Source organism: Pygoscelis adeliae, unplaced genomic scaffold (assembly GCF_000699105.1).
Source record: "Pygoscelis adeliae isolate BGI_AS28 unplaced genomic scaffold, ASM69910v1 Scaffold38, whole genome shotgun sequence".
Lineage (NCBI taxonomy): Eukaryota > Metazoa > Chordata > Aves > Sphenisciformes > Spheniscidae > Pygoscelis > Pygoscelis adeliae.
This window is the reverse complement of record NW_008825614.1, coordinates 15426976-15444059: the sequence shown is the minus strand read 5'-3', so window position 1 is coordinate 15444059 and position 17084 is coordinate 15426976. Positions and strand designations below refer to the sequence as shown.

The following is a 17084-nucleotide window of genomic DNA, read 5'->3' as shown; positions in this document are numbered from 1 at the left end:
GAGGCTGAGCTACATTTGTCAGGATAACCAAGGTGTTATAACAGCCTCTGAGGACTTCCCAGAGAATTTAACTCTGAAGCTGCAAAAGCAATGATGGAAAACTGTTCTACCTCTCCCAAAAAAATAAGATAACTTCGTTTACCTAAAAGCAGCATAATCAGGGCACTGAGTGAACTTCATTCTGGATGATCAAATCTACCTTGTTTTCAGATAAATAAAGTATTTAGTCATTTGCGGCATGGCACTTTTCCAAATTATAATTCAGTAGCTTACTCTGCTCCTTCTCAGGCTCACCTAGAGATGCTTGATTTAGCTCAAAGAGGTGGCCATATATTGTACAGCTGTGGGATCAAATTATGTTTGACACGTTAGTGGGAATTCCAAATTTACTTGATGTAAGGCTGCATGACAAAGACAATTCCAAATTTGTTATTTTTTTCTGTCATCAACAGCAGTTTGCTGATGTTTCCTGTTGAGTCAGATCCTTCTAGCTTTCATAAGTCATTTGAATGAAGGGAAGGGAAGCAGAATGACTTCCACTGACATAATGGCCATTTCAGGAAAAAAACAGCTGGGGTTAACAGAATATAAAAACCCAAAACTTCCCTGCCATTTGACCCTGTAAACCTGATGCAGGTTTCACTGCAAACTGAGAAGCCACAGGGTTGTATACTCGTTAGGGACCGTAACCTTAGAGCCCAGCTCTGAGGTCAGCCACCGCTATGGGCGGGATGTGCAAGAGCGAGGAGTCTTCAGCAGGCAGAGCCCAGCGGCAGTACAGGTAACCAGCCGTCTGATACAGGTCACCTGAGCACTCACCATCTGCGGAGCTGTGCTTTCTTGCCAGTGGGAGAAACAAGCATGCTTTAACATCCGAGGATTAGGATGCCCCTCTGAACCTCTCAACTCAATGAGCCTGACATGAGAGCAGAGCTGTACATCTTTATGGATGTATGTTGGTGCTCCGTACCCAGGCCGGTTTCCAGCCATAGTGGTCCTCGCAGCCCTGTGCCTTTGATGGCAGCAGTGACAGCTGGAGAAGTTCGGGCCTACCCACCCACAGTTGGTGCTCCTTTCAGAAAGGATCCAAGTTTTGTACTGCCTGATACTGGATCTGTCAGGAAGCATTATTTGGATGCGTTAGGGAGAATAACCTGCTCACCTTATACCTTCACTCAAGCCATAGGCCTAGAGCTCTACCAATCAAACATCTTTTGTAAATACTGATTTTTAAGGGGCAAAAAATGGTGCAAGATCTAGTTTTAGGTGGCATCTAGTTGGAAAACAAAAATACCTGAGATCCATTTGATCTCCGTTTTGCCTAACTCAAGCCCAAATAGCAACGTTCTGCAAAACCAGAATGAACTTTTATTTGGAGACAGATTATCTCTAAACTTTCTCTTTCAGAGCCCTTTCCAAAACCACAGATGTAAAGTAATGCCAAACAAGCAATAGCGTTGAAGTCACCTATATCAAAATACTACCTGTCCTGAGATTAACTTCTGATGTAGTGTAGTACAGGTATTGCACCAACTGATGAACTCTAACACATGTTGTCCCCCATGTCTAAGTATCTCCTGCATCTAAGTGCATGCAAATGTCTAGGCTTAAGGCCAGAGGAAAAAAATACTAAGTTTAGTTTTCATTCTTTTTGATCAGAGACTGCAAATGCTTTGGGTCAGGATTGACTTGTTATGCAATGGGTGGACAGTATCTAGATTCAGTGGAACCCAAATCTCTCTATGTGTTTCTGTAACACAAGTGATCATTAATATTACTTCAGTGTAAAAATGGCATCTTTGTGAATGATTTAGCTTCTCAGAAACAGATGAGAATACCACTAGTATATGTTTTGCTATGTTTGAAAGCGTGCAGTTAGATGTGTATCTTACAAACATAAACAAACACCTCCCATCCAACCTCCATGTTTCTAAAAACACCCAGGTTTGTTTAGACAAGGGGTTGATAATCCAGTTTGAACACAGGTATCTGAATGCTGTGACAGCTTCTTCATAATGCTAAGCTTATGGTACATTAAACTTTAAAGCAAGATAAACTCCTGCTTTCATTTTATCAAACATCTTCCCAGACAGCAAAAAGAAAGACACAAAGCAATGTTTGCAGCTACAACCAAGCATGGGATACCCAACTCAGCGTATGTTTGAAATGAAAATGAACAATATGTTGCATACTACTGTATTTTTCAGTAGAGAATATCACTGAAATTTGTAGATGTTCACCTCATTCCTCCCTTAAGTGTTTGTTTTTATTTCATGCCTGAAAAAACCCTGAGATTCACAGAGATTAAGCGAATAGAGGCAGCAGTCCTTGCAATTGAGAAAGAAAGTGCTCTTAAAAGAAACTCCTCTGATAATCAGTTTGGCTAGTAGAAATCACAGGAGGTGGGAGGGACATGGACAAGAGATTTTTTAAGAGTGCTCAGTGTTGTGCCACTGGTATTACTGAACTTTATGTATTTAGCCATATTATGCCTTTTTGTGGTTGCTAAAGCAGTAATTTCATTGTCTATCACAATAGTAATGAGGTAGCAAGAGCCATTGAAGAATCCATGATATGAGGTCTGCAAGAGACTTTGACCTACTGAGAGCGAGTAGTAAGGACAGGGAGGGTAGCGGACAGCTAAGTCCCTCAGGAATGGGGAACAGCAAGCAGGCTTGAGCACATCAGTTAAATTAACAGATTACCAAAAAAGCAACCTCAGGTTTGTTCTTCCCAGTTCAAATCTGAAGAAACTATGTACCCAAAAGTTCCTCTGTTCTTTCTACTCGCAACATTAAATCAACTACCTTAAAAAGCCTCTCCTTGTAGCTGACTTAAGGTCATGTGGAGGATAAACACTGAGGGATTATTGTCGCTGAATTTTCCACTGATTTAAAATTGACACAATACACTACACGCATCACCTTCATATTACACTGATGACAACACATGAGAAATCAGAGGTGTGCTATTAGAGGATTTGTTATAAAGAGTTATTGATGATCTTCATTGTACCATAAATAAGTCTAAAAAAAATGACCAAATCATCCAAGTTTCCTCCTAAGACCTGTATCTTCTCTAGAAGTTTATTTTTATGCAGCTAGAGCCTCTCCTCCCTTTCCCAGTCAAGCCTTGCTTCTCTCCCTGCTTCATATGACCTCACCTTACCCAAAAATGTGAAGAGATTGGTCTTATCACAACTTAGGAAGATACCACCTGCCAGCTGAACTGTGACAAATCACAGCTGGCCTTACAATACACATGCTAACAGTGACTGAGGCTGAGCCAACAAGCAGCAGCTCAAGGGTGTCATTTAAACCACCGTGTATCCCCATCCACAAATACCATGCTAAGGAAATAGCTCAGTAACACAACAGTTGCCATAACCATGTTACTATTCTAGTGTGCATTAGATCTATCGACTCTCTTCTCTACCTGCAACTACCTTCTGTTTAGCCCGTAAGCCTTTTACAGCCAACAAGGTGGACAAACTGCCTATTCTTTGTACTCACACAACAGCTGACACAATGTGACCCCAATCAATCATAAGCTACTACCATAACAAAATTTACAACAGCAAATATTCATTCCTCCCTTCCCCCATGACTGCCCTTCTGAAAAGATACAATGCTGGCAGAAAAAGCTAGAAAAAGAAGAATTCAGAAGTTATTAAAAAATGAGAATAAGGCTTAGAATGAAAACGTCAGAGGAACTTGAAGAGTTATTACTTTATTATTACTCCTGCCATACATAACACTTGGGTTTTCTGACTCCTAGAAGAGCCAGACAATTCGGTATGCAACACGATTGTAATAAAAACATTCTCTAGAATTAGGGACCTGCATTTCTATTAGCAACCCTTTACATACTCTTCAAATAATTTCTTGAAACCAAGGTTTCAGCCATGAATAAAGGAAGCTGTGAGCACGCATTGGTTTTTAGTCATTTGTTTGAACAGACATGCAGTATAAAGAAACTTTATAAAAAATAGACTTTCAGATGAATAGGTTGACAGGTTTGAACAACAACGACTGCACTTGCAGATGTGCTTTAAGCCATTAACATTACAGGTTCAGTCACTGCATTATACTGAAATAAATGGATCTGAATAGCTTAGCCACCACGCAAACCTACCAATAGCCCACAGATGTTGCCCAGCATATTTCACTGAAAGTTTAAGAAACACCAGCTTCTCATTGGAAGAGTGACCTATAGGCACCTGTATCTAATAAGATACTTAAAATCAACCTGTATGTGTAGATCAACAAGATTGGTTAGTAATAACCATTGGCAGGTAAGAGTATAAAACACTTTCCCATGTAAAACTCCAGCTTCCTTTACTTGTTGCCTTCACAGTACTCACCTTCAGCCAGGAAAGGAGAAACACTGAATGCGGTATCTCTACTGCAAGGCAATTTCCCACCTCACTCCTAAATTGGACTTTTTGAAACTTATATGTTAGGCACTCAATTCAGCAGCTGACTGTCCACAGCCAGGAGCCTTGTGTAACTTTGACTTCAGTCTGAAATTACAGTTAGGTTTGTTTATGGCAAGACCGAATTCTGCGCTAAACTGCCATGTCTTCACTTCAAGGGGAGGAACAGCCTTCCTTAAATTGAACCAGAAAATGAGGCTCTGCAGAAGCATGAACCAGAACATACCCTACATTTACATGGAGCACTTCTGTGTCTTCAGAGACCTCAGCACATCTTGACATGTACTACGTGGAAGCATCAGGCTCTTTCAGCTGTCACACAGGTGGCCAGATCTCACCAGCCGATTTGCTGCATTTCTGAACTGTGGATGTGCCTCTGCCCTCCCTCTCATCCCCTTAAGCTTACAGAGATCCACAGGTCAGCAGTCATGGTTTTACTGAAAGATCTAGTGCTGCCATTCTTTTTCCCAGTAAAATTCAAAGGAAGTATGACTTGGACCTTTGTGATGATTTGGGCAGATCTTATTAAGAGAGTAGGCTCACCCACCTACTTGATATGGCAACGCACATCAAATATGGGCTTGACTTGACTCTTTTTTAGTCTCTCTAGACCCTCCCTTGACACACAAGGAAGTTGAACAAAGCTCAACAGGTCAAAGAACGAAGAAACGTGCAGAAAGTGATCTGTCATTTACACTGCTACAACAATTGTGCTAAACTCATGGTGCCATCACTATTCTCTTCTAGATTAGCTTTGGGCTTTTGTCAGAGGTTCTTTTTCTACCACTGTCCTTGAAACTTTTTCTTCAACACAAATGAGAAAAAACCATGGTTGACTGGAAGGTGGGATTGGAAGAGGTATTCAAGTAAAAACAGTCAGATAAGCACTCCTAGTTTGGCTAATTTAATTTCTGAAAAAAATTATCTGGACAGGGTGGGTTTTTTTCATTTCAGCACAGCTCACGGCAATGCCTACTGTGCTAACCATTATGGTGGTGTTATTCTGATTTGTATCCACTACTCAGTGTGGAAAGAACAAGAGAGGAAATTCAAGCAGCAGTTAAAGTGTCTGTACACTTAAGCCAAGAAACCTGGCAAGGGACAAGTGTGCAGCATAGTACAGAGAAGAGGTCCAACAAGACCCTGCATCAAGTACTTGGTTTCTTTCTGACCAGCACCAATGTTCCTGCTGCCTACAGAAATTAGTAAGAAACCAACAATAATAAGTTCCTAATTTTGAAGACAATTTTTGTTAGCAGTTTGTTGTTAAAGTGCTTACAAGAAAATATTGCAAGGAGAGAATTCTCTAAAAAGCATCATGAGTTTTGTGAATATTTATTTCAACCTCCCCTCCGTGTCACTTCTAGCCAATTATCTTCCAGTTTCCCCTTATGAATAAAAGACTATAGATGTTGGGGGAGCTTCAGCAGGCTTTGTGTCTGATATGCAGCCCATATCATCGTTATCACTTACCAATACAGCAGAACGAGGAAGACGGCCATCAAAGCCAGGGTGACCGTTGCACTATTCATTTCTGTGGAGGCAAATGCCAGGAGATCTACAAGCTCCATATTCCTCCACTACAGCTCCAGCCTTGACTGGTGCGAGTGTGTGTGCAGGGGAAAGTTTCCTCAAGAGCTGATAAAGCCTTCCACAGCTATATGAATGACATCTGCAACAAAACAGGAACGAAGAGAGCAAAAATACATCAAGTCAAGTACAGACTGCAAACCTTTCCTGTTCTCATCAACTGCACTCTCTGAGAGAGAACTTGAAGGTTCCCCGAATGGTAGGATGTAGCAATTTCCCCCTCCCTCCCACTGTTGATAACTGTCATGCCAGTAAATATTTACATACCCACTGCCTGAGACATCAGTGCTGTTGAATAGGTTTTTAGACATCAAGTATGGGAAACTGGGGAAAGTGTGGGGAAAAAAAGAGGGGGAGAGAGCCTGACCATGGTACAGATCATGGAAGAAGAATATAAAGACCCTTCAGGGGTGCCCTGGCACACAAACGGTGGCACTCTCTGAAGTAACAAAAGTAGAGCATTTCTGCAACATAAAACTTCATTAGTACTTAATCTCCAAACTGGTTATACCTTAAAAGAATGGAACAAAGTAAACTTTAAGTTCTCATAACTAAAAGGAGGGATTAGGGGAAAACTCTTCTAATGTGACTACTAGAAGACATATATAGAAAGAAAAACTAATGAGCAGAAAAACCCAACTGTAGTACCAGGGTCCATAAGTCAGCATCTGTCACACCAGTTAACCCACACAGACAGCACTGTTTGGCTATATCATCTCAGGTTCATGAGTACTACTGCAAATTTTCCTGGATCAATGCAGTGCTCCCCCCCTGAAGGTACCGTTAAACTAACCTCTCAGAGACACTTTGGCTACCCCTGCATTGTATTTCTAGTATCAGGGTTAACATCTATCTCTGCATTGTGGCACAGTCAAGCTTTCACACTCCCTTGAACAACCTACACATGAACAGTCAAGCTTTGACTGCAGTTCAGGAAACGGTTTGTCCGTAGTATATGAATTCCTCATCTTTCTTCCATATTTTCCTGCCTGCAAACCTCAATCCTGTTTCAAGCATCTGATCCAGTCCAATCAGAAAAGTCAACCAGAAAGCAAACCTTCTATGAGAGAAGACCATCAACCTGTTACACTCGAAGTTACCAGATGCCATTATCAAAAAAATCCTCAGGATTACATCAGCAGCAGCATTGTTACTCATGAAACTAGAAATACCCATATATGCATTGCAGCCTTCCCACCTATTCCATACAATCTACTTGAAAGTTAAGGAAATCAAAACTACCCCAAAAAATAGGTTTGTGAATTATATGGTAACCTTGAAAACAGAAATTCTGCAACATCTGATTCCCATAACACACCAGATGAAGAGTGGTTTCTTCTCATACAACCCCAAGATAATAGCTTAGATTTAACGTGCAAGGCTTCTCCAATATCACTGTATTACATTTTCAGCTCTTATCAGAGAAGTTAATAATATAGGTATCAGAAAAGTAAAGTCTCTAACACAATGGAGTTTACTTTTAAGAAGATTTGGCTCTACTCTAACTGAATCACTGCTATTTTGGTTCTCTGTGCTTCACAACTGCATTAATTCCCTTCCAGCCTCAGATCCTTGCAGAATAAGTAAAAGGTGTTAACCAGCTCATCAGCTCCACAGAATAGCACGGTAGTTCACAGAAAACCTTGCTTATTGTATTAACAATGTTATTGCTATTCTGGGTCAATAACAGCTCTGCCGGTTTGCTGCTGCTGCCAAGTTCTCCAAGAACAACTGCAACAAGATTCAAGGCCAGTGGCATCAGGAATTAATCAGTGGGCACAAGCCAATCCCAACCAGCAACTGATCTCTTTTCCCAAGTAACAAGCGATAGGACGAGAGGAAACGGTCTCAAGTTGCGCCAGGGGAGGTTTAGACTGGATATCAGGAAAAAATGCTTCACCAAAAGGGTTATCAAGCACTGGAACAGGCTGCCCAGGGAAGTGGTTGAGTCACCATCCCTGGAGGTATTTAAAAGATGTGTAGATGTGGTGCTTAGGGACATGGTTTAGTGGTGGACTTGGCAGTGTTAGGTTAATGGTTGGACTCCATGATCTTAAAGGTCTTTTCCAACCTAAATGATTCTACGATTCTATGATCCTGTGGGACTTCTAAGAAAAAAAATAAAAATCAAATATCCATATGCATTAAAGTCTCTTCAAAAAAGAAACAAATCACCACAAGTGTAGAAGGTAAGAAATAATACTCCAATTTCACTTGTGCTTTAATTTACTTGGCTTTTTAATTAAAGGATGTATTTATCTGCACATAGAGGACAGAGGACTATCAGCAAACACAGAGTCAAGTACAGACCTCACTTATTTTTTAAGAAGTACACTGGAGCCTTTTCCCAGTCACACTGGGAGGTAGGTGGGATGAATAGCTCTTAAACACACACATAATGAAAGAAAATAGGCTCTCACATCAGCATCCAATTTGGAAGAGCTAATAATCAAACTCCCAATGACAACAACCATCCTTTTCTGTTGTTGGTGTTGGGGTTTTCTTTTTGTTTTGTTTTGTTTTTTAAGCCTTGGCACCTGTTTCTTGCTGGAGGGTTTTAACTCGGCACCTCCAAACATTAAGAAGGGTGGAACACAGCACTGACTCTAAAAGCCACCTGGAGCACTCCTCACTGCTTGCAGTTATTGTCTCAGAGTTAAGGATCTCGGCTCCCTGAAGTCACGAAATCCACATAATGTCCTTTGCAGGACAGGGCGGGAAAGGAGTCAGGGATGCAGACAGCAATGAAGACAGGCTATTTATCACTCCTTTGTCCAGTGTTCCCTCTCTCTTTACAGGTCCTTTACATGAGAAACACCATCCTAGTTAACTAGTTAATAGCACAGATATTTTTCACCAACCACCCAGTTCTTTTTGTGGAGCCCTGCTGGTCAGGCTGATTATGATATCAAAGAACTACAGAGACAGATATGAAGTCCTCAGTAATTCCACGCTGGAGGAAGCCAGAGACAAGCAGAAGTGGAAGAGAGCCTTTTCCTGTCAGACTGCTATGAGTCAGCAGCACTGTCTCTGTTTGCCTCCACAAGGCTTCGCTCAAGATTGCATCTACCAAGGCTCACAGCTCCTTGACGCAGTGCTATCCGAGCTCTCCTCTTGCATAGCAAGTAAAATCCACAGATCACCACCTTGTTCAACACAAACTTCAACAACAACAAAAAACCACGTTCAACACAAACTTACACTCAAGACATCCATCTCATCCTTCAATCCCCAGCACTGCCATAACTGCAGCCTTGAAGCTCCCCAGCAAATGGCAGACCTACAAGACAGAAGCAGTTCAATCCTGAACAGCCAGAGCTTCAGCTTGTGCGGATGTTCGCAGCAGTAAATATTAAAAAAGGGAAGTACATTTTAGCATGCAAAGTGTGAGAACTTGAAGTGTTCCTCCACTGAAAAAGAAAAAAACCCGGCGCACAGACAATCCAGATTGTCTAGGAAGCCTTCATGCCTTAAAGCCCTGTCTGCTGTAACTCCAGGAATATTTTCTGTAAATGCTCTTCCAAACAATGCATTTCAACTTCAGAATTAATACCAGTGTGGCGATGAGCCTCAGCAATGCCTGACATACGCAAGTATCATTCAGACATGAACTATAGAGGTTATTAAAAAGCAGGATTATAGACCTCAGTAGACCTAAATCATGTTAAGGATTTTGACCTGTCTTCAAAGCATATCAAATGGAAAATGTAGTCTCATGTATTTCAGAGGCTAATGACTAACCGGCTAGACTAACCACGAACTCCTGCTGATGACCAAATTCAACTCCTCTCATGCTATTCTACCTCATATGTTTTAGGTCTATAATAATCTAATTAAGGCTGAGCCACACCAACTTTACGATAGATGAAGGAAGTCAAGAAAGGTGTAAAGTTTTAATTTTATAGCAGTTCTTCTCTATAGAAATTTGTAGTCTTCAGATCAAGGAAATTCTGTTATATAGACACCTTAGCCACAAAATACTGCAAATGAAATTCCACAGAACAGCTTAAAAAAACCATGAGATTAATCAGAGACTAGTTTATGTATAAGCTTTAACAAAGCCCATGTATAAAACTGTGTGAGTATATATGATACTAATTTATCTTAAAGACAAAAACCTTTCCAAAGCCAAAATGAATTCTTAACATCTTTAAGGTAGACCAATCAAAAAGATCAAAGGCACATTTCACAGAGAGATTTTTTACATTTAAAACAACCTTAATAGCCAAAGTACTGGGAATATTAATGTATTGGAATAGAGGGATTTACAGTGGCCGTCTGTGACTTCATTATTACTATCCCTGTTCAAGGATTGACCAAGCAGATTAATCAGATGATTTTGTACTCCTGCATGATAAACTATGACAAACTACTCAACAGACAGACCACTGAGGCATCGGAGTCCACTTAAAAAGATCCTGCTCTGCATTCAAAATGGACGGGAGCCCCAAAAGGACACCATGGGCTCATGGAATATTCTTGAACCACCTTGAATAAAATCACTCCAATGAACTGGATCTCGAAAGGCAAACACGGTAACTGTGAAACCACACTGAGGAAACCACTTTCATGACACTTCCTACTGAGAAACAGAAAGACACACTTTTATACTTAAATTGTTTCCCCAAGTCAGAACCTGGTTATATTAATGTAAATGCTTCTCAGAAAACAGGCACCCAGCTTAAAATTCTAGGAAAGCTAAAATATTATGCAAACTTGTACTTCACTAACAAATCTAATCTTAGCTGACTAAAAGTTATGGTACTTCAAACTCAGTCAATATCACAGGGGCTAAAAAACTCATTATGCTAACTAAATGTAGTGCCGCTGTACTAAGTCCCCTCTAAAGCAACAAGCTGTGAGATATCCTAGTTATTTCAAAGAACTCCACTTAGAAATAGCACAGATTTTGTGGTCAAAAGGAATGACAGTTTCTTCCTCTTGCTGTGAGAGCTCGGAATGAGTTTCTAAAATAAAGTTACCTTTGCTAATAGTGACATTAAGATCTTGCAGCCTCAGTGAAATTCCAGAGAAAGCAGAAAATAATGTAACATCTGCTGCCCGTGGCCAGGCATTTCTAAGCAAATTGACTTTATTAAATAAACGATAACTTGTTTATATTTCTATAGCTTGCTTTAGAAACATTGATTGATTCAAGCAATCCTATAATTTCATTGTCCTATAAACTTGACTGGAGATAAGTAAGGATTTATGTTCATGGATCAATAGCTCCACATTGACAGCAAAAGCCAAAGAACCCTGCCTCGACTAGTCTTGTAGTTGCAGAGAGCCGTATAAATGTTTGCCTTTGTAACAATATCATGGTAAGAACCAGTAAGTTATAATTTCTTCTGTGAAGTTCAGTTTTTAAACATCATAAAAAAACCCCAACCTTCTTTGTTTGATTGAAAAGCTACACTAGATGATAGCAAACTCAAGGCTTGAATTCTCCAAACTGTGTTTCAGTGCTGGACCACAGGTCAAAAGAACTGTGAAAAACTTAACAGAAGCACGTTGTTCTATAACTAAACTGTGCTTACCAACTTCTCTTTCATCCATTAGCTCATGGGATTGACACCAAAACATATAAAGCCCAGTCCTTTCCTGCACTTTGCAAATAGGAAGATGTAGAACGCTGGTTTTCCCCAATTAACAGAAATATTTTGAGAGCTCAGTGTGCTATCTGTAGCTACGACATTCCCCACCTTACCTCTCCAGTTTGCAGTTCAATAATTTTATTGTGGAATCCTTTCAATATGATACAAAGAGATTTCTTTAGAGAAAGATTACACACAGCCTCCTTAAAAGCGGGGCAGCCGCCTTGGAGGCAATTAGCCACAACAATCGGCATTGCACAGAGCAGTGCAACGGCTTCTGGATTGCCAGCTGGAGAAACCCTGGCCATTGCACCCTTCGAGTTGCCCTAACGGCAGAAGGGGGAGTCGAAGAACAAATAGAAAGGATGAAGGGGAGAACAGCAGCCAAGAAGAGGCAGATCTGACCATCCTGTCGCGGGAGGACAGCCGTGGCCATCCGCCCTGCATTCTGCTTGTGAAAAGGACAAGCCAAAAGCTGGATGAACGTGCTGCTCAGTACCTCTTTCAAAAGCACCAGATTGCTGATACAGACCATCAGCAGCCTGCACACGTGCCCTGGAGCTGGGTTGCCAGGGCCAGGAGAGGGGATGGGACGGGATCTGAGGGCAACCCCCCAGATAGATCAGCCCGCACCAAGGGGTGCGGGCCCACCAGGCTGAACGTAGGAGGCAGGTAACAGGGTCCATCGGCACAGCAAGGGGTGAGCCAGAACCAGAGGCCACCCATGGGGTCGAGTCAGCAACTGAAGCCACAGATCCAACCTTCAATGGGGTTCCCGGGCCCATGGGCAGAGTATGTAGGTTGGGGGTCTCAGGTGAGGCCAATCAGGACAATTAAGATCTATTGGTGCCCTTGGGGACCTGACAGGCTCAGTACTAAGGCCTGGAACAGGTAAAAAGATAATGAGAGCCACAAGGGAGCAGGGTATTTGAAAGAGTAAATTCGCTAATACAACACATTTATCAATACCCTGTCAAAACTCAAAATGACAAAAGAAGGAAGGCACCAAAAGTCACAACAACCTTGAACCTCAGATGAGGTAAAGAAGCGTTCTTCACCTGAGACCCACCACTGTTTTTTCAAATAGCACATGCTTCCAGAAGCCCCACAGATGTGAACAGAGAACATTCCCATGAGTTATGGCTCCTAGGCTGACCAAGAATGGTAGAATCAGGTCTCATCTGGGAACTGTGGGCAGTATCAACTCTGCCTTTATGCTTTACCTCTAACTGTCTAAAATCAGAGGGACTGGATGCAATTATCTCTCTGAGATGAATAAGAAAGCAAAAAGAAAGAGCAAAAGAATGTGCAATGGATTAGACAATACAAACATGCCAAAAGCGGGACAGCCATTACAACTTGGGTACTACCACCATCTAGTCTCAGCACAGAAGAGGTGGTAAGCTGGCACAAAGGAAAAAGAAAGGTCAAAATTAAGCAAGTCAGACTAATACTATTGCCACAGTAATGACTTTCTGGACTTCAAGAAGCCCAGAAGCTATCAGTCTACATCCACATATAGAAAGGCAATACGACTGCAGAGACTCCACCTGGCAGTTCAAAGTAATCACTGAGGACCAATCCCAGTTCTTCAGCAATTCTTTAGCGGCATCCACAGAGCCTCTCTTTTAGGCTGCAAAAACATCCCTTCACAGGACAAGTTCTCCTGGAGAACACCAGGTGCAGGGTTTGGTAACGCTGCTCTGACTCCTGTAGACAGGCAGGGGGAGGTTGGTGCCCTGTTGCCTCTCTTGCCTTTGAAAATGTTCCCCATGATAAATATTTCAAAATGTCAATAACTGCAGTGTGGAAAGTCATGCTGGATATTTTCAGATGGCAATAAGAACACAAAACATATGGTGCACTGGAGCACACAGAGCTGTCACAGGAAGGCATATAATAACCTTCACACTGTGGGACAAATCTAGGGGCAATATAAAATACATTGCAAAGCCTTATCTTCACACATGCCCCTATCCAGGGGATATTCACTGCCCAAATTTATGCATCACATGATGAATAATTCTTGGTAGATTGTGCCCAATATTCCCAAAGGCCTTCTTACCCATATGAAAGGGAGCACAGATAACTAACATGCAAATTGCAGCCCCTTACATGCTGCAGAAGAGCACATGTAACATACAGATGGCTTTACTCTAGTTCAGCCTTTTGTGCTCTCCCATTCATCACTTTTTTGCTGCAGTCCTTTCTGCTGACCCCTTGTACACTAATTCGCCAAATCAGGAATCCCTTCGGCTCTCTCATTCTCAGCAGATATGTTGTAACATGGATGGGCATAACTGGTGAGGGGGCAGAAAAAAGAAAAAGTGAAAAAACAAACTTGCACAATCACGAAACTAGCATTTCCAAATCTCAAGTTCTTACTGCAAGTCTTGGCTTAGTTCAGGTTTTTGCTACAGCACTAGTTATTCATTTGTGCAATTGTGACAAATACAGGTTTTACTGGGGGCAGAGAGGTCAAGCCCTCAAAGCAAGGAAAAAAATGTTCCATAGCTGTGAAACTCACATGATCAGGGCTAAAATACTAATTAAACTATTTTAATTGGTCGATTAAAAAAATGCATGTTTTTCCTGCAGTCTCATGAATCTGAGAGTAAATTTGTGATTTCTGAATGCTTGAGGTTAGCAATACTTGCAAAAGGGCGTGAACCCAATAAGCTGACCCGTTAGCCATGGGAAGAGAGGTTAAGTGGAAGACTAAATAATGTGACATGAGTTGAAACAGCACGAAGAACTTAGTCTCAACAAGATTTTAACCCTGCTGACGCTCACGTTAACTTGCTCTCTCAGACTGAAGCATAGATGGGATCTGAGCCTAAGGTTCACAGTGAGTCCAGCCTCCTACCTCCTTCCTACCTTCTGCTGCCTTCTACCAAGTGGCAGATAAGCACAACCTTAGACTGGCTGGGCTAGTGCAAAAATAAAATAGGTATCCTTCTCAGTTTCACTGAAATTAAAAAAAAAAATAAAAAATCCATGGAACAAAACTTTTAGCCATCATACTTTATCTTTTTACCGGCTGCTGATCAGAGCTAAGGTTTGTGGAAAACCATGGCTCTGTGACAATCTGAGAGGACTGCTTTGTACTCGCCACAGAGCCTAACAAAGTCTTCAAGCTCCAAGAGTCTCGGGGATTTTTTTTAAACAATTCTTAGAAGTTTCTTTCTACTCTGAACATGCTGCTGCTTTCTTTACCTTCAGCCAATTAAGTCCAACAAGCTCAAGTAAGCAATTGCAATGATAAATCAGCATGGCCAGCAGCCTTGGCAACTGTCCACTTTTAACTTGAGCTCTTCTTCCTCACCATCCATTTTAAGGCATTCATTTTAACTCAGAACACCACTACCTGCAGACACTGCTCCCTTGCCCAACTCTGATGGTTATACTCACACACCAACCGAACTGGCATGATGCACTGGCCCAGTGCAGAGTCCTACAGCCATCAACAAAAATTTAAACTAGGTTTAAATTAAAGCCATACCTGTCGGACAGGTACCCCAGTGTATGGGGTACTTTCTCCTTAAGAGCCCCTGCTCTGTCTGTGGCTAACCAGAGAAGCCAGCAACTACCCAGATGCATGGCAAAGGAGCTGGGACTACTTCAGACAGCCCAGGGACAGTGGGATGTCATGACGAACTGTAATTCATTTACCTTATATTCGTAAGCAAAGTGACACACGAATGCAAGATGCCAGATGGAGTAAGCTGACTGGAAATGGAGAATAGCCTGGGCTTTCAGATGGGACCTATATTTATGCAAGACTAGAAGCCGAGGGCAGAAAGAGCAGAGACACCGCACAGGACAAAAGCCTCACCATACATTTGATAAAATATAGTTTCTTTCAGTCACTTTTACTTTGGTTTCCCTTGGCCAACTCTGTAAAGCAGTGAGGCATCAAACAAGGGAAGTGGGTGCTGAGAGGGGCCTTTGCAGATGCACACGGGTATTTTAATGGTGTAGCAATGAATGGCATTTCTGTAAGTCTGGTGCAGGTAGATGCCCTCTGTCCCTGTGTGATACTCTCAGCTCTCTGGATGGAGAGTACCAACTCCAAGGGTAAAATATTGTTTTTCTCTTAGTATATGTAACTCCAATTAACCTTATTGGAGCATTGTGGGTACACTGAGAAGATTACACGCCTTAATGTGCAGTTACAGCTGTATTGTAAATGCAACATTACACGCTTTCTATTATGGTTCAAGACCGCTACGCTCTTCAAGACTGTTATAAACCTCAGAAAACAGGGGTTTATAATGGAAACATTGAAACACTCAACTCTAAAAGCCCCGGCAGAGAGGAGATATAGCTATAAATTCAGCTTCTGTTTTCCAGCATATACATTGACAAGGTATGAATAATATGTATTTCTACACTTAGAAGAGACAGATGTACACATTGCTCAGGGTAACCTTTGCTGTAAAAGTGGAGGATGGAAAGAGCTCAAAGTGGAAAGAGCAACCTTTTGTCTTGTCTTTTACAGAGTTACTGCAGTTGCAATAATGACATAAAAACAGCAATTGAAATTTAGTAGCCTGTGCACCGGGGTTAGATTCTGAATGCACTTTTTTTAAAAGGGTGGGTTATGTTTCTACGGTCAGCAAGAAAAAGACACGACCGCCCCCAAACCCCTTCAGCCTCCTTTTTTAAAAAAAAAAAGAATTGGCTATTTGGATACTGTTCAAATGACATTGCAAATCAACTTGCTATCCATTGCAAAAATGGATATTCCCTATATATTCTCTATATATGCTCTCCTATATATAATCTGGTGCCTAGCTCCTTAACACTAGCAAGGAGAGAAATTTGGACTAGCAATTACTGGACTTGCCAATGTAAAAAGACCCCAATCTGTTTGGCAAAAGAAAGACGGGCAGGCAACTGTACTATCATTGGGGCTGTGGCATTTGGGAATTTCTTCAGATATAAATAGCAACGGCAGAGGTGGGTCAATATAATCCCATTAGCCACATCGTGCTGTTTGCCTTCTGATACGTATGAGGAAAGGAAAACAAAACCGACACAATTGCTTTTGGGGAGGTACGCTGACGTTGGGTAAACAGGAAAATCCATGCCTGTTTTAGACATTGCAGCCCGACGGCAGATGGGGACAGGTGGAGTAGGGACGTCCATGCATTTTGCTGGCACAGCCCTCACCTCCAGGAGGGAGGGGGCAGAGGCACCCACTGCTGCTGCCACCCACACGGGGCTTGGTGCAACAGGAGGTCCCATCACCATCATCCTCCTCCTCGGGCACCTGCCCTGCCCCAGGCTTTCGGTGGCATCCCTGGCCATGCTGCTGCTCTGGAGACAGAGCTGCCAGTCCTGCAGTGGCTGTCATCGCCTGGGTTAAGCTGGTGTATGTGGTGTCAGCGTACAGGGAATACCCAGAACTCAGCGAGGCTGCATGCAGATACGGTCCCCCTTTTTTTTAATTAGTGCTG

General features: G+C 42.0%; 1 protein-coding gene across 1 annotated transcript in view; it reads right to left on the bottom strand.

Moving 5' to 3' along the window:
• Window positions 1-17084, bottom strand: part of TBXAS1 (thromboxane A synthase 1 (platelet)) — a 251951-nt gene that overhangs the window by 234294 nt on the left and 573 nt on the right. Inside the window, exon 2 of the mRNA XM_009332943.1 lies at window positions 5909-6107. Coding sequence (XP_009331218.1) covers window positions 5909-6006 — 98 coding nt within the window. The 5' untranslated portion in view covers window positions 6007-6107. The remainder of the gene's footprint in view (window positions 1-5908; window positions 6108-17084) is intronic.